The sequence below is a fragment of the Syzygium oleosum genome, unplaced genomic scaffold (assembly GCF_021117445.2).
Source record: "Syzygium oleosum isolate NSW1041296 unplaced genomic scaffold, Sole_v2.1 Sole_v2.14, whole genome shotgun sequence".
In the NCBI taxonomy this organism is placed as follows: domain Eukaryota; kingdom Viridiplantae; phylum Streptophyta; class Magnoliopsida; order Myrtales; family Myrtaceae; genus Syzygium; species Syzygium oleosum.
Genome location: NW_026607498.1, coordinates 5,870,617 through 5,893,217, shown reverse-complemented (window position 1 = coordinate 5,893,217; position 22,601 = coordinate 5,870,617). Strand labels below are relative to the sequence as shown.

The window sequence follows — 22,601 nt, the reverse complement described above, 5'->3', positions numbered from 1 at the left end:
ACGGAATCTTCATTGCTCACGAGGTGAGGCGAGACTCTCCCTCCGCCCCGTACTTAGATTTCATGTGAGTAAAAGATCGAACGCCACCCCTTCGATCATCATGTAGGGGCCCACGCGAATCCGAGGACCGGCGGCATGCGAAGGTTTCCGTATTCACCGGCCTTCGACGCTTTGGAGCGACTCGCGCGCGCCGTTACGGGGCCGTTTTTCCTTCACGAGTCGAGACTCGCCCGTGCTTCGAGATACGCGTGAATGATGATCGAACGCCACCCGCCGGTCGTGTGGGGCCCGCGCGAATCCGCGAACGTCGATCGCTGCGGCTGCTGACGATCCGTGAATCACGATATATGTGCAAAGTTTAGTTTCCATCGTCACGGGGCTTCGATGCGAGGATCCGTCGAGCGATTGAGGGCGACTCACGCGCGCCGTTTGAGGGCCCCTTTTTTTTTATTTTCTCTTTTTTCAAAGAGGCTGAGGATTGGAAACTTTAGGCGGCGGAATGAGATGAAGACAGGAAAATGTGGTTCTCATGTGAAGGCGCCGAGACCTTATTAAGTTGTTTGCGGTAGAAGCAAGAAACTGCTGGTCCGATGGCCTTTGGCTTTTGGCTGAAATCCAACTTCTGCACGACAAAAGCTGCCGAGTAACCAATTTGCATCAGTCCATGTAACATCAAAGTTTCGACTCCATAAGAGAAAAAAAACGAGATAGGAACACCAAAGCATTACTTGAACACCTTAACTTTTTTCTATCATTTAAATATAATTATCTTTAAAAATTATTCACTCGAGTGCTATCGGTGATTTCTCTTACCAGAAAACTCGATGTGGCATTTAATCAATTATAAATCGGGCTATGTGGCTTGCCTTGACAATCCAATTGGCGAAAAAGTGCAAAAAAGACGTGGTTAGGTCTTTATTCTTGCCCCAAATTGACGAAATGGGATTAATACCTTCATCGAAATCCTAACCCCTGTTTCGCCCAAATTGCTCCTGCGACAAAATATCTTTCATCGAAAGTTGTTCTTCGGCTTTTAATGAGAGGAGACGGGTTCTGTGGTGATTCCGAACATGAAATATCCAGGTAGAGAAGAAGTAACTGCAAACTTTTATTTTGAACTTCGAGTCGAACTGTACGCACAAATTATGTCTGAATTTAATCGACGACAAAACTTGAGGAAATGCAAGGATGCAACGTCGGAATTTAATCGACGATGCAACATCCAAGATAGAGATACGTGTTGGAATTTAATCGACGACTCGAATTTGAAAGCTACAACTAAGGAAAAATAAAGTGCCGTACAGGAAAGTAAAAATAATTGAAAGATAACATTTTGATTGACGTCGGGAGACTTCTTCAGTTGATGAACACCAGTACTTATAGGCCTTCCACCAGAACCGTCTCAAAGCAGTTTCCGCGGTTGCAACTATGCTTCCACGCCTCCAAGACCTCCGGTTCCATTTTCCCACGTTGTCGGTCCTGATCCTCAAAACAGTTGCTCCTTCAAAGTCGCACTCCGATCCTTCGCGCTCATTTGCTACTGCAACTGCTCTTTTCCCCGATGCTTATCAACAATTCAAACCATGATCAAGCTTTGATGTATCTCCCATCTAGCACCTCGATCGACAATCTAGTCCTTTCAATCGGCATATTTACTGATTAAATCTGGCCTAACAATCGGCAACCATTATCACCATTTATTAATGGCAAACAAACGGTCATCGATATATGTACTAGCACTAGCCTCATTGACATACATGTGGTTTATAGCATCCATACTTCAACATTGCATTGATAACTTGGCCCACTTTTGATATAACTAGAACCGCACGGGCACTGCCATGGCGTTGAAAGAGCTAAGCTTTTTCTCAATTGCTCACTCGCTCACTCGCATCGTAAAGAGAGAGTCTAGAGAGAGAAGCTTTGGGAGAGAATGGAAATGCTTCAATTGATTTTGAATGATTCAAATAGGGGGAGAACACTCCTACTTATACGGACTAGACTCATTACATCCACCGATTGACTTTTAAACAAGTAGCCGATATCGCATATTCCCGTCCACTAACTACCGGCATTTATGCCGAGAACTCTCTAGAACACGGTACAATTATTGTATTGCTCGTCCCTGGGAATATTCCAGAAACTTTATTAGGATTTGAACAAGACTTTGTTGTTATTGCACGATCCTTGGCGCATGAAAACCTCGCGACCATGACACATGCATGCATGGAAAACCGATCAGGAAAGCAAGAGAAATCGGGAGATAGGGTGGACATATTGAAAAGAAAATATTCTCCACAACTTGAGATAAAAAGAGGAAAGTATTTGGCCATTGAAGATCATGCAACGACGTTGGGCTCTAGATAAACTCTTTTAGGCAAGAACACTTCTTATTGATTAAGTTCAGCACTTGTCAATAATAATCAAAAGTTGGTCATTTTACTGTGTAAACAACCCCAATTTGCAATTCAAGAATCGCCTAAGTATTGTAGAATCGAAGAGGACAAAGAGGCCAACTGCTCACGTAATTGCTTCTCCTCATTTTTTTTATTTGAAGCGGCTTACGAATTGTTTTTACCAATGGCGAGCTCGGGCTCGGAGAACTTGTGGTCACGGCTTCGATTTCGAAGAGGAAAATTGCTCACGCGTGCGTGATGTGTTGATTCTCTCCTCGAAGCACTCCCGTTTGATTACGCGTGCTTCGAATTCCTCACCGCCATGAGCAGTTTGTGTCGTCGGCATCAGTATAGCAGCTCTCAGTTTTCGGCGTTAACGGAAGGACTCTATTGAATTAATTTGATAAATTTTAGAACTCGATTGTACTTTTTAATTACAAGTTTTAGGACTCAATTCAATTATACTTTCTTGGCAAGTTTTAAGATTTTCGGTGCACGTATCCCTATTAGATTTGAGGGGTTTAACAAAAACCATGGAAAGTGCAACAATTGAAATAGAAAAATTGTCGCGCAATTTTTAATTCTTCTAGGAAAGTTGTTGTGGAATAGAAAAGGCTTAAATTTTTAAAACCAGAATTCAACAGAGATAAAAAAATAAAATTATTAACTAATGCACTTGTTCACAGATATGAAATTTATAAGATAGGCAACTCCTAACTGGAGATATTTTTGGAAAAGGAAAAAAAATTATCGATATCTTTTGGAAAATAAGTGCTTTATATGATAGTACACATCATGAAACACAGTGCAGTTTGAAATTCAAAGCAATAATAACTGCTCTCGCATTTCCACGTCTCTTGACGTTCAGGCTTGGACTTTCGGTTGCTACTGACCTATGCTCTATGGGCTGACAATAAATGAGCTACTGGCTTACTATAAACTTTATTATTAGCAACATACAATATAATTTAAAAGTATGAATGATTTATATAAAAATCAGCCAAATGTATCTGATTCATCATGTAAGTTAGGTAAGATTAATTAATATGTATTTCATATGTGCCAAAAGGATATATTGCATGGCAATATCTTTGATGATAAGAGATTTCCAAGAGATTCAATATTGACAATTTAGGGGATATGCTACTGAGTCTACGTAGGTCTCGGACAACCTGTTTTTTTTTTTTCTTTTCTTTTTGGAGTCTGTTCTACTCAAACTCTCCTTTCTCTCGGACTCTGACTTCGCCACTTTGCAGAGCGTGAGAGTCAAACCTTACACCTGTAACTAAACGTCCCCACCCGGCCCAATTTCATTACCACCGGGCAACTTGTTTGACAATTCAATTTAAGTGTTGAAAATTCAAAAAATAAGGATTGAATGTGACCAAACTTGTTGATTACTAACAAAGACTTAAAAAGATTCACTCAAGTAAAACAATAAGCTAATGGGGTAAGTAAGGAAAGGGTTACTTTATACATAAGAAAATAAAGATTCACTAGAAATTACTGATGTGGCGATCCGAATAATTACATTGAAATTTCGCATAAATGTTTATGACTAAATATGCAAAATCGAAAAATCTAACGGCTGAATCGACAACCGTACAATAAATATAGTATTGATTGGACAATTACCTCAATGTGTTCATAATAATTCACCTGGAATGTTTCCAGATAATACAGGCTGTCAACCCATCATCTGTCCTAATCAATCTCCAGAGGATTAAAGACACTTTGGACTAAGCTCATGCTTAATTCTTTTCTCCTTAAATTAATGAAAGCCCCTCCACTTAAGAAGGGTTAACAATTTAATATCTAGCGGTCATAATAAAATTTCATTGGAAATTGCTGACATGGCGATTGGAATAACTATATCGCGCAAAGGTCTATGACTAAATCGATAAAATTAAAAAGTTTAATACTGAATTAATATCTATATAATAAATTTAGGACCGATCGAATAATTTTCCCGACCTCTTCCAAACATTCCATCCAGAATATTTCGAGATAATATATTGGTTCATTAGCCTGTCAGCCCATCATCATCTGTCCTAATCAATCTTAAGAGGATCAACAGATTCTTTGGACCAAGTTCATGCTTAATCCCCATTTCTCGTTAAAATTAATAAAACCCCCTCAATAATGACATGGTGATCGGAATAACTATATCGCGCAAAGATCTATGATAAAATCGATAAAATTAAGAAGTTTAAGACTGAGTTAATATCTATATGATAAATTTAGGACCGATCGAATAATTTTCCCGGCTTCTTCCAAACATTCCATCCAGAATATTTCGAGATAATATATTGGTACACAGCCTGTCAGCCCATCATCATTTGTCCTAATCAATCTTCAGAGAATGAAAGATTCTTTGGGACCAAGTTCACGCGTAATCCCATTTCTCCTTAAAATTAATAAAACCCCCTCAATAATTTAATAAAGTAACTAGCGGTGATGATGAGCACCCCCTAAATTCTGCCCACTTTTCTGCCGTTGATTTCGGAAAACCGTTAAAAGTCCAATTGACCTTTCTTTCTTTTTGTCTTTTCCTGTTACCACCACCGTTGCACGCTAGAAAAGTGGATGCTGACAGATAAAGCATTTCGCATCTTCCGGCATGCCATTGCCACTGTTCATTTTCTGGGAAACAATGAGGACCGTCAGATAGGGCAAGTGAAATCCAACTGGAAAGTGCACTTTGCGTGGAGAAATTAAACTCAGAAGCTTCATCAGTGGCTTCAAAAAAAAAAAAAAAAAACAGAGCACTTTTTGCCTTAATAAAAAGAAGTAACTTTTATTCGATTTTCAAGTCCGACTTTCGTAATATAAAATGTTATGATTATTCGGGATCAGATTTGAGATTTAAGTGAAAATTTATGATTTTTACGATTAAAAAAAAGTTCAGATCAGAATTGTGACTCAAGGTAAAGTTAATACTTTTTTTGGAATTAGGCCGATCACTTACATACGACTTGCCTAAACTCTTATTGATAAGAAAAATGGGAATCTTCTCAATTACAACTCATTGCGAAAAAAAATTACTTGTCATGTCCCAATTTACTTAGGATGTTGATAAGTTTTTAACTAATTATGGAAGGGTTTACATTACTTGTGAGTTATGAAATTGCTAAAAAGGTCTAGAAAAACCATTAAGTGATATAGGAGTGAGCTTACTTTTGTAGCCGCGAAAGTAATTTTTCTTATATAATGAAGTAATTTCTAATGTGTTTAGTGAATATTGACATAGGAAAGTAATATAACATATAAAAGTGCAACATGTAAAAGAGTTCATACTTCATGTCAGAAACTTTTTATAGAACGATATAAAGTTTTTTAAGATTTCCGTAACAAATTGAGTACGATCAATTTTCTTTTGAGCATGTAAAATTATTCGTACTCGCGACGGGAACGTAGAAATAGCCGACATTTTTCGATCTCCTTGTGATTTTTTTTGCTTTCTGTTTTTCTTTCGGCCAGATTTGATTTGTTTTCTTAAAGACCACTCACCTTTGACATGCCTTTTCTAAAAAGTAAGAAAGACCCACTATGATTCCAAGAAAAAGGTTGCACCTTCAAGAGATTACTCATTCGGATTTGAGTTAAAGAAAGTCACTCTCATTTGCCATCACAGAAAGAACAGTGTACTCTACATCCGTTTGCTTACTTCGCGTATGGTCTAGCCGAGCAAAAGCGCAAGCACTTGCCTATTCCACACAAAGCTAAGAACTTTACGCATTGTCGAAACATGTCACGGGCTAGAATGTTTCTTTCTAGTAACGAAAGTTATCTTTATCGCGCGTCGAAGTTAAGTCCGCTGAATTTTTGTCACGAGGTCTGCGAATCGAAGCGGACGGTCGGGACCCGATTCAATCGGGATCGGTCGATAACATTTTGAAGCGCGGGCTCTCTCAAAATCAAAATTTTCTAATCTGCCGTTGCTTTAGGTTTACACTTTTTCCCCCGCACTCTGTTCCTGTCTTGGAGGATTTACAGATTTGACTATGGGAGTCACGAACAGAACAGTCGCGGAAAATAGTAACCAAATCCACCGTCTCTGTCAAACAGGACGTAATCGTTCCACATTAGAGTCCAACGCACATGCACTTCATGGAGCCGATGATGGTGCAGAGCCAACAGCCAAATCTTTCTCATGAACACCAAGAACTGATCCCAAGAACCAGAGCTGCACAGCCTCGATCCTAACAAACTCTACTTTAGGCTCATCCATCCCCTCGAAATGGCACGACCCAAGATTTCTTGAGCAGCCAAAAAGTCAAATTATTCTTGCCCATCTCTTTCCAGTCCCATCACGTTCTCCCTATCTCCACCGAACTCTCTCTCTTTTTTTCCCCTGCTTCTTCACGCTCTCTGGTATCTGCAATTGCATGAACTGCCATGGCTACTCTGGAGGACATTGGCGTGTCGGCGTTCATCAACATTGTCGTCGCCTTCTCTTTCCTTCTGGCGTTTGCTTTGCTCAGGATCCAACCCGTCAACGACAGGGTGTACTTCCCGAAATGGTACATAGCCGGATCGAGGACCAGCCCCAGGTCCCGGAACTTCGTGGGCAGGTTCGTCAACCTCAGGTTCACCACGTACTTGACCTTCCTGAATTGGATGCCCCGGGCCATGAAGATGAGCGAGGCCGAGATCATCAGCCACGCCGGTGTTGACTCTGCCGTCTTTCTCAGGATTTACACTCTTGGGTATGGACTGGTTTTTGTGAAAATTCGAACTTTTCTCGAGCATGTTTTGCTTTCTGTGCAAAGCAGGATTTTGAGGCAGAATTTTGGATAAATCACTGAATTTTGACAGGAGAATCACTTCAATGACCGCGGAAGTTTAGAGTTGCTTGTTTTGGCTATAAAATTTGACTGAAATGCATGCACCCAATCAGGCCTTTCTTTCGCTTTGTGATTGTTCCTATTATGATGTTCAAACTTCAAAGGACCGGTAATTATTTGACTTTGTTATGTACGGTCAGGCGGCGCGTCTGCCCGCTCTCAGTTTCTTACAAGAGTTTGTAGCCTGCAGCAGAGCTGATTACTCATAGTCATGTTTGTCGGATTTGGATGGATATGTTGTTTTCAGTAATTGTAAGACTGCAACTCAGTTGACCTCAGAGTTTTAAGTAACATTTTGTGTCGAGTTGCTGACATTTTTTATCTCATACCATCGGTATCTTAGTAGCCGCTACAAGTCATGATCAATGTGAATGTTGGAATATAAATCTTGTTCTAATTATGATCTGTTGGTGAAAAATGATGCAAATCTATCGATGGAGAATTCTAATCTTCTGCAATTTTTGAACTTTAGTAATGGACCGTTGTGGTTGCTTTGGAAGAGATATCACCGTGTGCATTTACATGGATGCGTACATGTGTTTGCTGCATGTTGTAATTCTTTCCAGTTTTGCTCACGACAGTCTTAGAGCATCTTGTAGAAAAAGAGAAAAGAGGAAATAGATGATCTCGTTATCCTTCTCCTGAAGGAACTATGGAACTGTTGCTCATCTTTTGATGACCATTTACCATTTATGATCCATATATGCATCCCCAGAGATGGTCAATACTCAAGTACATAGTGTTAGCTATGTAAACGTTAAGTTACTTTCCTGTAATTTTGACTGAAATTTTCTCACTTTGATCTGTCAGGTTGAAGATTTTTGCACCAATTACGGCGGTTGCCCTCTTGATTCTTATCCCAGTCAATCTATCAGATGGGACGTTATCTTTCCTGAAGAGAGATTTGGTTACAAGTGACATCGATAAGCTATCAATATCAAATGTTCGTCCTCAGTCAACAAGGTAAGTGTACTTTCTATCATAGCAGAGATAGCTACTGTTCATAAGAACATGTAGCACAACGCCGGCTGGCAAAATAATAAGGTTGAGTAATTTATACTGCTAGAAGATATACATGATGAAACATGACAGCACGAATTTTCTTCCCTTTTGAGTGCTAATTAATTTAATAAAGGTTGCTCGTCTTACAACACTTTGTTCCTCATTCTCTTGCCTCCAAAAAATTTCAACGATGACCTTGTAGCATTCATTTTCAGGTTCTTTGTTCACATAGGATTGGAGTACTTGTTCACTCTATATACGTGCTTTATGCTATTCAAGGAGTATGATATTGTAGCTTCTATGAGGCTGCGTTTCTTGGCTTCACAACGGCGCCGTGTCGAGCAGTTCACAGTGAGTTGAACTCTAACCACATTCTGTGGTAGTATATCTGGAGCTCAAAATTCCTAGAAGCACAATGAAGGAATTCAGATATTTGTATGAAAATCGTCTTAGAGATGAAAGACTCATATTTCTAGTTATTTGTAACACTTTTGATAAGAACAGAATTCTGTAAGGGGCAAAAAGAGGGTACAACTAAATATATGTGAGAGCTCCTGGAGACCAAAGAGCTAGATCACCGGATGAAAAATCTAAACCGTTCCTCATATTTTCTAGCTGAGGGGATTTTGCTGAAAAATATCTTTTGCAGGTAGTGGTTCAAAATGTGCCTCGTGTTTCTGGCAAGTCAGTGTCAGATACCGTGGAGCATTTCTTCAAAACTAATCACCCAGAACACTATCTTTGTCACCAGGTAACATTTGCTTATTGTGGACTCTTCAATTAGTTATATTTTCTTGTACATAGCTTGAAATACTTCTGAGAAATTCATTTGGTTGTAAATACACGAGGAGAAGTTGATGTCTTTTTTTTTTTTGGCTTCTGGGCGCGCGAGAACTTTATGTCATTAAATAGTGCTGAAGTTTATACATTTCAGGCAGTGTATGATGCAAATAAATATGCTGTACTTGTGAGAAGAAGAGACAGGCTCCAGAATTGGCTTGATTACTATCAGCTTAAGTTTGAGAGGCATCCCGAGAAGAGACCAACTAGCAAGGTATCTCTTTTCATAAGCTAGTGTTTGTTCACGTGGTTTCTTGGGCACATGCCCCCTACGCTTACGCACAGACACACTTGATCTTGGTCAAAATGCCACACAGAAACACGCTCCTTCAGCTATGCTCCTCTGTAACTATGCCTGGCATGGTAGCTGGTTTAAGATTTCGGAATAGCTTGTCCAAGAACTTAATCCTATGATTTTTTTTTTGAATCTTATTCCCAGATTGGTTTTTGCGGACTCTGGGGTCGACGAGTAGATTCAATTGACTACTATAAAGAACAGATCAAGATTCTTGAAAAAAGAGTAAGACATGTCCTGGATATTCCATCTAATTCATACAATCTGCATCATACTACAAATATCCAGCTATCAACTTTAATTTGCTCTACCTTTGGAATCGGTTTTTTCATTTAGAGCAGCACTAGGTCTTCCAATATTCTCAATTGAATTCTTTTAATTGTATCGACGCGTTTTATTCTACTTGCTTCCTTCGTCAGATGGCCGTGGAGCGTGACCAAGTTATTAAAGATCCAAAGTCCATTCTACCAGTTGCTTTTGTTTCCTTTAATTCACGATGGGGGGCTGCAGTTTGTGCACAGACGCAGCAAAGCAAGAATCCCACCTTATGGTTGACAAACTGGGCTCCAGAACCTCGGGACGTCTATTGGGAGAACTTAGCTATACCATTTGTTTCACTGACCATTCGGAAGCTTGTGATATCCCTGTTGGTGTTTGCTCTGGTGTTCTTTTACATGATACCAATTGCATTTGTGCAATCTCTTGCGAATTTGGAGGGTCTAGAAAGAGTTGCTCCTTTCCTCAGGCCTGTGATAGAACTGTGAGTATATTACAGGACCCATGAGTTCACATACTAAACCACAGAATAGACTGTTTACGTCTTGGAAATGCAATTTTGGTAATTCTTCATTATCGACTGAAAGAGAGAGATATCTCTAGTTTCTGAAAGGGGAAATGAGATTTGTAGCTGCAATTGTCATGGAGGTTCCTGCCTGTTTGCACGTTTATCCTTACATCTTTCACTGAACTTGCAGGAACTTTATCAAGTCATTCTTACAAGGTTTCCTCCCGGGTCTAGTCCTTAAGATGTTCTTGTACATCCTTCCTACAGTACTGTTGATCATGTCGAAGATTGAGGGGTACATTGCATTGTCGACGTTGGAACGGAGGGCTGCTTCAAAGTACTACTACTTTATGCTGGTTAATGTCTTCTTGGGAAGCATTATAACTGGAACAGCATTTCAGCAACTGCATTCTTTCTTGCATCAGTCAGCTACTGAGTAAGATTACATCATTTTATTTTTTTTGCTAGTTTCCTGTGCATATTGTCTCAGATACTCCTGCTCATAATTACGTGTAGACCTCTGTGTCAGTGCCAATTCAATCGGTCTATTCTCTCATTTAATTCAGTGGGAGTTTGACCATCTCTCTAATTTAGTTGAAGCACTTGTCACTTGGTACTGCAAACAAGTCATGGATGCAGAAGTTTCAAGTTTTTACCCAGTGGTCTTTGGCATCGCAAATCCCTGTTTACTGTTACAGAAAGTTTCTCTCTTCTCGACTCTGGAGCATTTCTGATTTTTCCTTTGGTTTAGTAATAAGAATTCGACGTGTCAAAAGAACTATAATTCTCATGTTGTGTATTCATGACCACACTTATGCCCGCACAGCACAGACTCACTCACATGCACGAGCACTTGCTCACTCCCAGACATGAGCATGCATGGGTGCACCCACATGCACTTTTCTTGGTAGTAATATAGTTCGTGAGATCCTTGTCGTACCTTCCCTTGCAATAGTTTTCATTATTTGTCCATACAATGTCTTTTCTTTCTATTAGGGTTTGCTCGTACAAATTATTGGTATTAGTCTTTTCTTTTCCTGATTCTATATTTACAGTCTCAAAGTTGGTAGATTCTCATTAGTAACCAAAAAGATGCTGATATGAGTGAATTAGGGAAATACTCTTCTGCTTACTGCTTTGCAGTGCATATTAAAAAGTATGTTCTTATAAGATGTAAGTCATAGCCGACAGTTGTTGGTGCATTTTATCCCCAGGAACTTAAATAATTAGCTTTTAACTTGTTTTTCTGTTATAAGAAGAATTTTCTATGGAGTTTTTCATCACATTTCAGGATACCGAGGACCATTGGGGTGTCAATACCAATGAAAGCTACTTTCTTTATTACCTACATAATGGTTGATGGTTGGGCTGGGATTGCTGCCGAGATTCTCCGTTTAAAGCCATTGGTCATATACCACCTCAAGAATATGTTTTTGGTGAAGACTGACCGGGACAGGGAAAGGGCCATGGACCCTGGAAGTGTAGATTTTCCAGAGACTCTCCCAACCCTCCAATTGTACTTTCTTCTGGGAATTGTTTATGCTGTGATTACTCCGATTCTTCTTCCATTTATTCTGGTGTTCTTTGCCTTTGCATACTTAGTCTACCGTCATCAGGTCAGTTAATGCTTGAATGCTTTGCGTTCCTGTGCGTATCTTCCTTGAGTTCATTTATTTGCGCTAAGTCTCCCCCTCTTTTTAGGGATTTACTAATACAACCTCGATAGAGCGTAGAACATAACAAACTGGCACTCCCTAGAGATAGAAATCATTTGGAAGCTAAATTTTCTTGGGAAATGATGCAGGATAAGTTATGAGGCTATTGTAGAACTGTTTTTTTATTTTATTTGATTCTGATATGTAAGTTGGTAACTGCCGTGACTTAAAATTCAATGATAGCAAATGATACTTGTTCTATCTCTAGTCCCCTTAGTTTTTAAGTAGGAGAAATCCGCTGTTGTATTAATAGGCGATCTGTTTGCAGATAATTAATGTCTACAATCAGCAATATGAGAGTGTCGCTGCATTCTGGCCCCATGTTCACAGCCGCATTATTGCAAGCTTACTGATATCTCAACTTCTGCTAATGGGGTTGCTCAGTACCAAAGAAGCTGCTAATTCAACTCCTCTGCTTGTTGTATTACCGGTATTCACGTTGGCATTCCACAAGTATTGCAAGCATCGGTTTGAACCTGCCTTTAGGAAGCATCCGCTCGAGGTATTTCCCCAGTGTCCCTTACTGGTCATTTTGGAAAACAGTCTTGAACTGACTCCATCCATTATCTTCAGTTCTTCAGGAATTCATTTTCTTTTCTTGATCATTATTTCCTCCACAGGAAGCAATGGCAAAAGATTTAGCGGAACGAGAAGAAGAACCGAACCTGAACTTGAAAGCATACTTAGCTGATGCATACCTGCACCCAATTTACCGGTCATTTGAGTTGGAGGAAGAGGAAGTAGTTCAAGTCAGAGCAGAAAAGCACCAAACTCATGTAGCCAGCCCTTCTGGAAGCGAACTTAGCTCGCCCTCACCTCCCCATCATGCTTATCACTACGAAGTTAATACACAACATTACTATTCTTATCATTACGAGGCTGAACCTTGAAGCAACAGGTCCTCTTCCGCTCGCTTATGAAAGCCTAACCTATTTTTTTTTTCAGTCTTTTAACAATCTCTCTGTCCAATGTAATTACTTAGTGTTGGAGTGACTTTTTTCTATTTTGTAGTTTCCTTGTTTGTATTTGTTCTTGTGTGTAAATTTGAGTGACTTTCTGTTTAGACAAACTCTGATGAACATGAAGTTCCTATAGATTTTTATTGTCTTTTCTTTTGCTTCATCGTAATTCAGTTGACAAAAGTGTAAATGGTTGTAACTCTTTGCGGAAGGCATTATGATTTATCATGAGATATTCTCGTCCTGCTCATTTAATTGTCCATTATTCGTCTGAAGCATGGTAGCTGAAGTTATTTCATGTTGTTAGGACTCGAATACGTTTCGCCCTTTTACTGTTCCTGATGGATGAATTTTGAAGATGGTGATGACTATGCGATGGTGATCAGATCGGCACGCATAGCACCACGTGAGTGATTAGTAAGATAGACATATTTTTCTTCACCATTGGACTGAGTCTCCTGTGTGGCCTGACTCAAATACATTGCCTCACAGATTACTTGATCCTTCAGGCAATTCTTCCTAGTCTTCTAACACCTCTAATCCTGATCTGTGCTTTGCTTTGGCTAGCCATTCTGTACGATCATGTGCCTCCCGCTTAGCTATCTTCGCAACGGAATAATGGGCTAATTACCATCAGATGCATATTCATGGACTTCAATCACACTATAACAATTAACAAAGACAAGCTCCTCCAAGCATCAAATATTCATTTCAGGAACCGCCCTTTGACGCCATTACTTTCGTCGAACAGCTCATTCCAATAGCAATGTGCCTTGCTAAGCCTACACCATCTTTTTTTAACTAGTAGTTGTTAAGTTGGCTGAAATATGAGTTGTCTGAAATTTAAAATATGGGTTAAAATAGGTCTAATAGTGTAAAACCCAATGAATGATGGGTTTTAATGGGTTTGCAAAGAACCCAACTTCAAGCCATTTAATCAAAGAGCAATAATGCCCTCTACGTACCCGTGCTCGGGTCCACAGAGGTCATGCCCAGATGCTGGTGGCCATGCCTAGGTTCTATGGGAACTCGGCTCCCACATTTGCACCTTACTAGAGTCCATCAAGGCTGGGCCCGGTTCCTCAATGGTTGGGTCCTTGTTCATAGAGGTCGGGCTCAGGTCCCTCGAGACGAAGCCCAAGACCTCATTGCCCCTGCTTGGGTCTATGGAGGCTGGGCTTGAGATATCGGTGCTTGTGCCTGGGTCTTCGGCAGCCATGCTTGGGTACTCGGCTTTTGCGCTCAAGTCACTAGCTTGACCAGGCCATTGAGGCCCGGCCATTTTCTCAACGAACGGGCCTAGGTTTATAGAGCGTCGGGCCCAAGTCCCTTAAGCCTAGGTTGAGACCTCAGTGCCTATGTTCAGCTCCATGGAGGCCAAGCCTAGGTCCTCTATAGCGGCTTGGTTCTATAAAGGCTAGGTCCAAGTCCCTCTAGGTCGGGCTTGAAACCTTGTGCCCGGGCCCTCGGTGGCCATGTCGGGTACTTGGTTTCCACACCCGTGTCACCGGTGCTCGGTTCCTCAGTAGTTGGGTCCAAGTCCATAGTGGTTGGACCCTGATTCCTCGAGGCTAAGCACGACAGCCTAGTGCCTGTGCTCATGTCTACGGATGCCGTGCCCGAGACATCGTACCAGGGTTTTCTAAGCTAGACTTTTGCACCATCCTACAACCACGAAACCGGCTATATTACTTTACAAGACGAATCCGATTCTGACCAAATTTGCTTAATGGTCTGAGGGCCGTGTTGCACGGAGCGGCCCCTTCATGGAGGAAGTTTTCCACTCCAATGGCCATTGGCCAATAGGCAAAAGCCAATGGGTAGCTTTGAAAAGCGCTGTTCACTGCGAATGCAGCTGCCAAGAAGCTGCCGCTACTGTCCAAATCTCATCTCCAATGTTTTACCATCATCCCCTGTAGTCCATACAAACTCCAACGCTCCAAGAAAAAGGCCCACAAACAAATAACAGCCGAAAGGATGGTTCCTCCCTCTCTCACTCTCAAGAATTCCACGCCGCTTCCTGCCATGGCGATTGTCTCGGCCACACTCCACCCCTCGCCATCCCGTCTTTTCAGTCACAACCGCCAACACCGGGGGAAGCCCTTTTCTTCAAGTTCCCTCGTGTCGCTTTCTTCTTCCGGAAGAATCCAATCGCACGCGTCGTCACGGCTCGCTTGCAGCGATGGCCAAAGGGCGGATAAGAGACCCGGTTCGGAGATATCGTGTTCAGGGATCAGACACGATTCTGGGTTCTCTCCCAGGTTCTTGCAAATGGTGGGTGCCGAGAACACCTGCTCTGATCGAGCACTTTTGGTGAATTCAGCGAGCTCGGAGAGTGGTGGCACTTCCACGATCTCTCAAAAGGTCCTCTTTTCATTTTCTTTTTAGTGAGCCGCTTAGCATGTTTTATGGGGTCTCAGCTAATACAATTTAGCATGACTTTACAAATTTTGATCCCAGAATGTCTTTGATGTGTGTTTTAGGTCTTTGGGGTGTTGCATTTGGTTGTCTCGCTGGGGATAATCCTTGCAATGGATAAGTTCTTGAAGAAGGCGTTTGTTGCGGCGGCGATCAAGTTCCCGAGTGCCCTGTTCGGAATGTTCTGCATATTCTCTGTTCTGATGGTTCTTGATTCTACAGTGCCCGCCGCAGCCACCAGTTTGATGAGCTTCTTTGAGCCGGCGCTTTTGTTCATACAGAGGTGGCTTCCGCTGTTTTATGTTCCGTGTCTGGTGGTTTTGCCTCTTGCTATTGAGGACATACCCGCGGCTTCAGGGCTCAAAATTTGCTTTATACTGGGTATCCACTCACTTTGATCCCTGTGTAGTTATGTGTTTGTCCTCATTGTGGTTGCTTGTGTTGTGACTATCTAGTGAAATCTAATGACCTTGGATTAAAGTCTTGCGCCTATCCTGTTTCCTAAGTCTATCGTCACTTTGTCTTTCTGGGTTCTGTCGTGCTTGTCAATGAGTTAGTGCACCGTAATGGCATAGTATTACTTCAGAATGCAATATTCCCAGTGCTCTGAAAGAAGCTCCTCATTGATGTTGTCAATGTGCAGACAGTAGCCTGGAAGGAAGCACAGGATAAAATCACAATCTTCATGCGTATGCTTTCATACTTTGGGATAATAAGAAGCTTACATTGCAGTTAGATATGAGAGTTCCCGTGAGGATAAAATGTAAAATAGGCGGAAAAGAAGGAAAATGCGCGGAATCTATATTAGTTTGTCTGGATAAGTTGAGTGGTGTCTTGCTGTGGCCAGTTGGGCTCAATAGGTGCATCTGTTAGATAAAGATTTTTAACTCTGCAACTGTTTTCATTGTTTCTGTTGCAGTTGGAGGATGGTTGGCTTCACTTTCTGTAGCTGGTTATACCGCGATTGCAGTAAGAAAACTTGTTAAGACAGAGATGACAGATGCTGAGCCAATGGCGAAACCTTCACCATTTTCGTCACTTGAATTGTGGACTTGGAGTGGTATTTTTGTTATATCATTCATTTCAGCATTTTTGTACCCAACTGCTCTAGGAACCAATGCCAGAACATGCCTTCCTTTCCTCCTGGCATCCACTGTGATAGGCTACATGGTTGGTTCTGGGTAATTTCGGCTTCCTCTTAGCAAATTTGCATCATAGAAGTCCTGCAGGATCTATGGTCTGTTGAAGTCAAGAGGCCATCTTCATATGCTTTTCTTTCTTAGGTTGCCATCTGGTGTGAAGAAAATTTTCCATCCAATTATTTGCTGTGGATTGTCAGCAGACCTGGCAGCCTTTGCATTTGGGTACCTTTCAAAGTCTGGACTGAATCCCGTCCTAGGTAATCTGTTTGTGAAGTCATGACTGTTCATTGATTTGGATGATTTTCTTAAACTGACTGGAAGGTGGTTCGCATACTTCTGCGTCATTAAGAACCAACTAACTATTCATATCTTATGTACACCTCTTTAAAATCTTTTCAGTTCACTTGACGCAATTCTGGCCAAAAAACAATTCATTTGAAGCAAATAGGCATAGCTATGTGGCCTTCTTTAAGGAGAAAAAAAATAATGTCCCATAAGCGGTAAAGTACTTATGAAGCAGTATTTCCATCAATCATCCGTATGCCATTGCAATCTGTTGCTTTATGACTTTCTGATTTGCATCCTCCATAGAGAAGATATAAATTGATTTCCTATATGGATGAAATAAACCAAAGAATAATGACCATGCGATGTGTGCATAGAATGACAACTAATTCCATCAGTTTGATCTCACATGGTTCGTGATGTCCAGAAAACTGCAAAACTTTTGATCTCATACCTAACATACCCACAGGATATTACCTTACGAAGGCATCTGCCAATCCTGGAGCTGGTGATATTCTAATGGGATTCTTGGGATCTGTTATTCTCTCTTTTGCATTTTCCATGTTCAAGCAGAGAAAGGTAGTTTATATCTTCTCATCCAGGCACTCAGATTGGGAATTAACCCTCAGTTCTAGATGCTGCTGTTATTTTGAGTTGCTAGTTTGGAGCACATTTAAGCATACAAAGCAAATAGTGCAGGTTAAACAGTTTATCACTAGTTTAGGAGGAAAACTTCTTGATACAGTTATATTCATGCTGTTATAAGCTTTCTTATCTCTTAGGAGTTTGGATGTCTAGGAAACATGAAAAGTTAAAGTTGAAAGAACATTTCATTGGTTGAAATGGAACCATTCTTCCTCGTACTAGCATGTGTGCACCCGGTGCTTTGGTGAGAAACTGCTCAAGAAAGATGGTTCAATTATATTAAACTTAGCTGCTAATTCATATTTTTCTTCTTCAGACTAATTGCAGTCCACTGATTGGTAACTTGAGAATCCCTTTTTATTTTTACAATCACCATTCTCTGTTGTTGCAGCTTGTTAAGAGACACGCAGCTGAAATTTTCACTTCAGTCATCATCTCAACAATTTTCTCTTTGTACTCAACGGCTATAGTAGGACGTCTTGTTGGACTAGAACCAACTTTGACGTTGTCGATTCTGCCTCGGTGTATAACTGTGGCGTTGGCCCTCAGCATCGTGTCTCTATTTGAAGGTATTCTAGATTTTTGATTGGACTGCAATTTACGATACGAGATTATGTCTGCAATCGTCTTTTCTAAAGCGCAATTGACGCCAATGTGACTGAATTTTTCATCTTTTTTTACTCGATAAGCGTTCTCTTTCCCTGAGTAAGGTATATTTTCGGTCAATGGTGACTGGATATTCATGCTTGGAACTTCCGTTTCTCTCTCGACTGGTGCAGGTGCCAATTCATCTCTTACAGCTGCTGCGGTGGTGGTAACGGGGTTAGTTGGATCAAACTTCGTGCAAGCGATGCTGGATAGACTTAATTTCCGTGATCCTATTGCCCGAGGAATAGCTACCGCATCAAGGTATGTTTACTGAACATTGACCATCTTCCTGGAATGTAACCATGTTGCACACTTTTGTTCTCCACTCAATGACATTGTCAGGACTGATTAAGTAAGAGACACAAATACATACTTGTATCTGAAAGTCCTATATCTCGCGCTATCTTGTAGTGCCCACGGATTGGGAACAGCAGCATTGTCGGCGAAAGAACCCGAGGCGCTCCCTTTCTGTGCCATTGCCTATGCTCTCACCGGCATTTTCGGCTCCTTGATTTGCTCGGTTCCTGCCGTCAGGCAAAGCTTGATTGCAATAGTCGGCTGAGACTATGAGCAGCATCGATTCGCTCCGACTCCGCAGTCTTTTGGCCTTTCTCGCCAGATCCGTCGGGTTTCTACGCTCAAAGGTGTGCTCAAAGGTGTACAGAGTTCAGAAGAGTCCCTCCTAGGATTGTGTCCATATTTTGGTAAACTGGGTCAGTCTAGTAGTTGGAGGACTTGCATTGCCACCAGGACTCTCTGTCTAGTGTCTAGCATTTTTCTGCTAATGTAAATGAACAAATAGAGAATCTTACATCAATGTGTATTGATGATACTTTGAGCGTCTGTAATGTAGTTAAGCAACAACAGGGAAATATATATTGGTACAAAAAATGGACTACGGACGACCAGCATTAATGACTTTGGGCCTTATCAAAAGAGATAATAGCACAAATAGTCTCTGAATTTGTTTAATATGCAATGCGGTCCCTAAATTTTTAATTTGTTTGATGTGGTCTCTGAATTTATGGTACATATTTAACTTATTTCCCGAACTATGTGAAAATATTCAATGTGTCCTTCCATCAATTCAAATTCAGGTACAACATTGAATATTTATATATAATTTAGAGATTAAGTTGAACGTATACTAAAAATTCATGAATTATATTGAACAAATTGAAAGTTCATAGATTATATTACACATTGGGCTACAGTTTAGAGATCACATTGAACTTAAGTTTAGAGATCAAATTGTACATTGGGCCAAAATTTAAAAACTATTTATGTCAATATTCCGACCGAGCTCACAACGAAGTATCCGACCTGACTCGCATAATCCGATCTCGAGGTTAGTGAGCTCGTCGCGACAGCCCGACAGCGCGCGGGTATACTTCTTGCGATTGCCAAGAAATTAGACAACCTTTTCACAAACACAGATTCAACCAAAAAACTAAAATCTTCAATTCCCACTAAGCTCGAAAGTCCTTTTCGCATCCCCGAAATCCTGAAATCTCGTCCGTTCGTACCGTCGGTCTCAACGGTCCGGATCCCGCTCGCGCAGGAGCGTGCCCCGCAAACTCCCCTGACCGGCGCGTGGTTGGGGGGGACAACCCAGCGACTGAGCTCTCGGTGCGCTAAAACATGGTCGAACAAAAGGCGAAAAAAGGGAACGAAATTTGTCTGAACAGGAACAGTTCTTCCTTTTTGCTTCTCAGCTGCGTGCGAGCCAGCGGGGTTCCTCGGAATCGCGAATCGCTGCCCTCTTTCCAGGTAAATCGAAGCTAAAGATCGTTCCTTTACTCGGGAATACCGCGGCGAAGCCGATCGGCGCGCCGTTGCCTCGCTTGTTCCCGGCGAATTTGGTGCTGTTACGCGGTTGTTGAGGCTTTATTTGGCTTTGCTTACTGGTGGTAGTGAAGTGGGGGTGGGTGGTTTGCCTTCGGGTTTGTCGTGGGTCGGTTCGTTGCTTCGTTTGGCGAAGTGGGTGTGCATGGTCGCGGGGGCTGAGTCCGTTTCTTGCTCCGCCCTTTTGGTGTGTGTTTTGAGGGTTTTTTTAGCTGCTTCGGCACTGTTGGGTGCTGATGTGTGGGTCGAAATGTTGTGCTGTGCTGCAGTCTGCTGGCTTGTGTTCGGTGGCTGATGATTGTTTAGCTCCTGGTTTCGTTTGTGGGTTTGCGAGATTCGTGTTAGAGTCATGAATTTGTTTGGGTTTTTTTGGGTTGATGCGCGGCTTTGCGTAACTTTTTTTTTTTGGGTTGGATTTAGATTTTGCGAGGCTTGCGAACTTTGTCGGTGTTGCTTCTGTCCAAGTAGAGAGGCAACTCTCGGCCCTTGTGAAGTAATGCTAGTTCCTGTTTTCGTGAACTGGAAAATGTGCTGCATACGATTGGGTTTTTCCTCTTTAGGTTATAGTTTTTTTGGTCCTTATGATGTTATGTGTTCTGCTGGTAGATTTCATTTTATCTCTGCTACACATTGCATATCGCATGTTATTGTTGAATGATTTTTGTAGCAGGAATCGGTAAGTTTGCAAATATACTAGTTGTATGAGTTAAATGCCTCTAACTTATCAATGTGGAAGTGACTTGGACCATGATGATCGTGTAATAAATGGTTGGCATCTGTAGGACTGTGATGCAAAAATTCGAGTAAAAATCCTCTCTTCTTTTATTTGGTTTGTTGGTATAGTCTTGAAATTGAGTTCTCTTGATCTTTTACTGTAATGTGCAAAAGTTACCTTTGCATCATGTGTCATTCTGTTGGTACTCAAAGCTGAGGCAATAGGCATTATGATTGAATTTATAACAAATAAACTGTTTCGGACCTTGGTGTACTTCTTGAAGTACTCATGCTGTACAGCTTTGCTGATGCCAGGAATGAGAACTGCTCAGAGCGGCCTCCGGATGTAGACCTATATGCTGATTGCTCGGAGTTTTTTCAATAGCTTTCGAAGATGGGGACATACTCAAATAGAGGCCATATCATGCCTGATGCTAACAGTGGACCGTCCCTTTCCCATATCGCCTGGTTCTATGGGAGCGGATTTTTCCCTTCTCCAAAAGTCAGCTCAGGTCCTTCCTCACAAACCCAATTGAACCCAGAAGATGGTCTTCCTGTACCGCCAATTCGTTCAGTTGCTTCAACAACTGAGCCTGCAAAGAGCAACAACCCTGGAACAAAATCTGCAAAACCTAAGAAACGTAAGCCCTCTTCGAAAGAACCTGATCAGATAACATCCAAGGTACTGAAGCAAAAGCAACCCAGGAAGAAACCAGGTTCTGGAAAAGGAAAGGGACAGAGCTTCCCCGAAGCAAAACGGGAAAAGAAGGATCTGAACATGAACATTGATTTAACAAACTGCGACTTCTCCGGGGTGCCTTCCCCTTATTGCTCTTGCACTGGAATTGCACGGGTCTGCTACAAATGGGGGGCTGGTGGGTGGCAATCTTCGTGCTGCACCATCAGTGTATCTGAATACCCGCTTCCAATGAGTTCATCGAGGCCTGGTGTTCGCTTGGCCGGGAGGAAGATGAGCAATGGAGCATATGTGAAACTCTTAGTAAGATTAGCTTCAGAAGGTTACGATCTAACTCATCCGGTTGACTTGAAGGATCACTGGGCAAGACATGGTACTAATAAGTTTGTCACCATCAAGTAGAGGTGTTAAAGTGATCCTTTTCAAGTAATGTCACTAGTGTAGATAACATTTCGAGCATCAAGTGTCATTCTTCTGTTCAATTGTGGTGTTTTATTGTATCCTCGTGACTCGGTTGAAGTTGACTTGTTGGTGTATATAGCTTCTCTGTAATGTAGCCTTTTCTATTATATGCTAATGCTTCTCCATCTCAAATATGTACTCAGTTTCGGTTTTCTAGTACTGGTTTAATAACCTTTGCCCAGAATTCAACTTGCTCATTAATTCTCGTTGCAGACTGAAAAGTTCTATTTTGCTCATACCTACATTTTACAGGAGAGAACTTGACGTCTCTGTTTTGTTCATGCCAAACTCAATTTTGGTTCTCTATTTGCAAAGTTAGCAACGTCAAGTGTTACGAATACCGTGTTCCCAATGTCTATGGACAGTGGGGACGTACTGCTCAAAGTGTTTCGGTGATTGAAAATGCTTGGAAAATAGTCTTGCTGTCTTTGGAATGTTGACGGAGAAGTACAAACGAAGTATCACTGCATATCTCTCTCCTTCTTCACTCCTCTCTCTTTGATCCTTGTCTTCAACATTTTTTACTGTAAAAAGTGGCAGAGATTCTTGTTTGCTTAACCCCACCATCAACGGTTTGGAGCTTAGCCCTCGGAAGCTGTTATCTAAGACTCTCTGTTCTGACTTCAACACCAATTTCCTTTCTCCCTGTTTTGCTTCTCTTTTGGTAGATACATGTTAAACCCTCTGGTGGCATGTATCGAGCTGCTGGTCAGGTTCGGCTGAATTCAACTCTCTTTGCTATTTGAGGGTTAACCCCACCATAAAAAAAACTGTCTTTTCAGGTTGTGGGAAATATTGCAGAAACCTGTAAATATGTGCAGAACCTGCAAATAAACTGATTCTAGTTTTTCATATCTGACTGGAATTTTTCCTCAAAAACTCGTAATCTCCTGAACCTCCCTTTATC

General features: G+C 41.4%; 3 protein-coding genes across 5 annotated transcripts; all 3 read left to right on the top strand.

The window, feature by feature from the left end:
- The first annotated feature begins 6,316 nt into the window (after nt 1–6,316).
- On the top strand, nt 6,317–12,986 carry LOC115691851 (CSC1-like protein At1g32090). The gene is made up of 11 exons (XM_030618584.2): nt 6,317–7,105; nt 8,054–8,206; nt 8,461–8,596; nt 8,895–8,996; nt 9,180–9,299; nt 9,525–9,605; nt 9,800–10,140; nt 10,355–10,600; nt 11,456–11,780; nt 12,148–12,381; nt 12,500–12,986. Exons 1-11 carry the CDS (start codon nt 6,795–6,797, stop codon nt 12,767–12,769), a joined length of 2,319 nt encoding a protein of 772 aa, XP_030474444.1. The 5' UTR covers nt 6,317–6,794; the 3' UTR covers nt 12,770–12,986.
- A 1,712-nt stretch (nt 12,987–14,698) lies between these two features.
- On the top strand, nt 14,699–18,819 carry LOC115691857 (plastidal glycolate/glycerate translocator 1, chloroplastic). The gene is made up of 8 exons (XM_030618591.2): nt 14,699–15,202; nt 15,322–15,637; nt 16,176–16,437; nt 16,540–16,655; nt 17,153–17,262; nt 17,720–17,897; nt 18,108–18,237; nt 18,388–18,819. The coding sequence occupies exons 1-8, from the start codon at nt 14,816–14,818 to the stop codon at nt 18,536–18,538; spliced, it is 1,650 nt and encodes a 549-aa protein (XP_030474451.1). The 5' UTR covers nt 14,699–14,815; the 3' UTR covers nt 18,539–18,819.
- A 770-nt stretch (nt 18,820–19,589) lies between these two features.
- On the top strand, nt 19,590–21,818 carry LOC115691855 (protein BASIC PENTACYSTEINE7). Of its 3 annotated transcripts, none has more exons than XM_056317695.1 (2): nt 19,590–19,746; nt 20,836–21,818. In XM_056317695.1, exon 2 carries the CDS (start codon nt 20,930–20,932, stop codon nt 21,632–21,634), a length of 705 nt encoding a protein of 234 aa, XP_056173670.1. In that variant the 5' UTR covers nt 19,590–19,746; nt 20,836–20,929; the 3' UTR covers nt 21,635–21,818. The 3 variants fall into 3 exon arrangements, with proteins under 3 accessions (XP_056173670.1, XP_030474450.1, XP_056173671.1); XM_030618590.2 differs by having other exon boundaries at nt 19,600–19,746; nt 20,851–21,818; XM_056317696.1 differs by having other exon boundaries at nt 19,616–19,746; nt 20,820–21,818.
- The last annotated feature ends 783 nt before the right edge of the window (nt 21,819–22,601 follow it).

What these genes read in the sequence shown, in the direction of transcription:
- LOC115691851 (XM_030618584.2), top strand. Translation starts at nt 6,795, where the DNA reads ATGGCTACTCTGGAGGACATTGGCGTGTCGGCGTTCATCAACATTGTC. An exon ending in GTTCGTCCTCAGTCAACAAG is followed by an intron (nt 8,207 to 8,460) that starts GTAAGTGTACTT and finishes ATTCATTTTCAG; the next exon opens with GTTCTTTGTTCACATAGGAT. An exon ending in CTCAGGCCTGTGATAGAACT is followed by an intron (nt 10,141 to 10,354) that starts GTGAGTATATTA and finishes CTGAACTTGCAG; the next exon opens with GAACTTTATCAAGTCATTCT.
- LOC115691855 (XM_056317695.1), top strand. Translation starts at nt 20,930, where the DNA reads ATGGGGACATACTCAAATAGAGGCCATATCATGCCTGATGCTAACAGT.
- LOC115691857 (XM_030618591.2), top strand. Translation starts at nt 14,816, where the DNA reads ATGGTTCCTCCCTCTCTCACTCTCAAGAATTCCACGCCGCTTCCTGCC. An exon ending in CCATGTTCAAGCAGAGAAAG is followed by an intron (nt 17,263 to 17,719) that starts GTAGTTTATATC and finishes CTGTTGTTGCAG; the next exon opens with CTTGTTAAGAGACACGCAGC. An exon ending in GGAATAGCTACCGCATCAAG is followed by an intron (nt 18,238 to 18,387) that starts GTATGTTTACTG and finishes GCTATCTTGTAG; the next exon opens with TGCCCACGGATTGGGAACAG.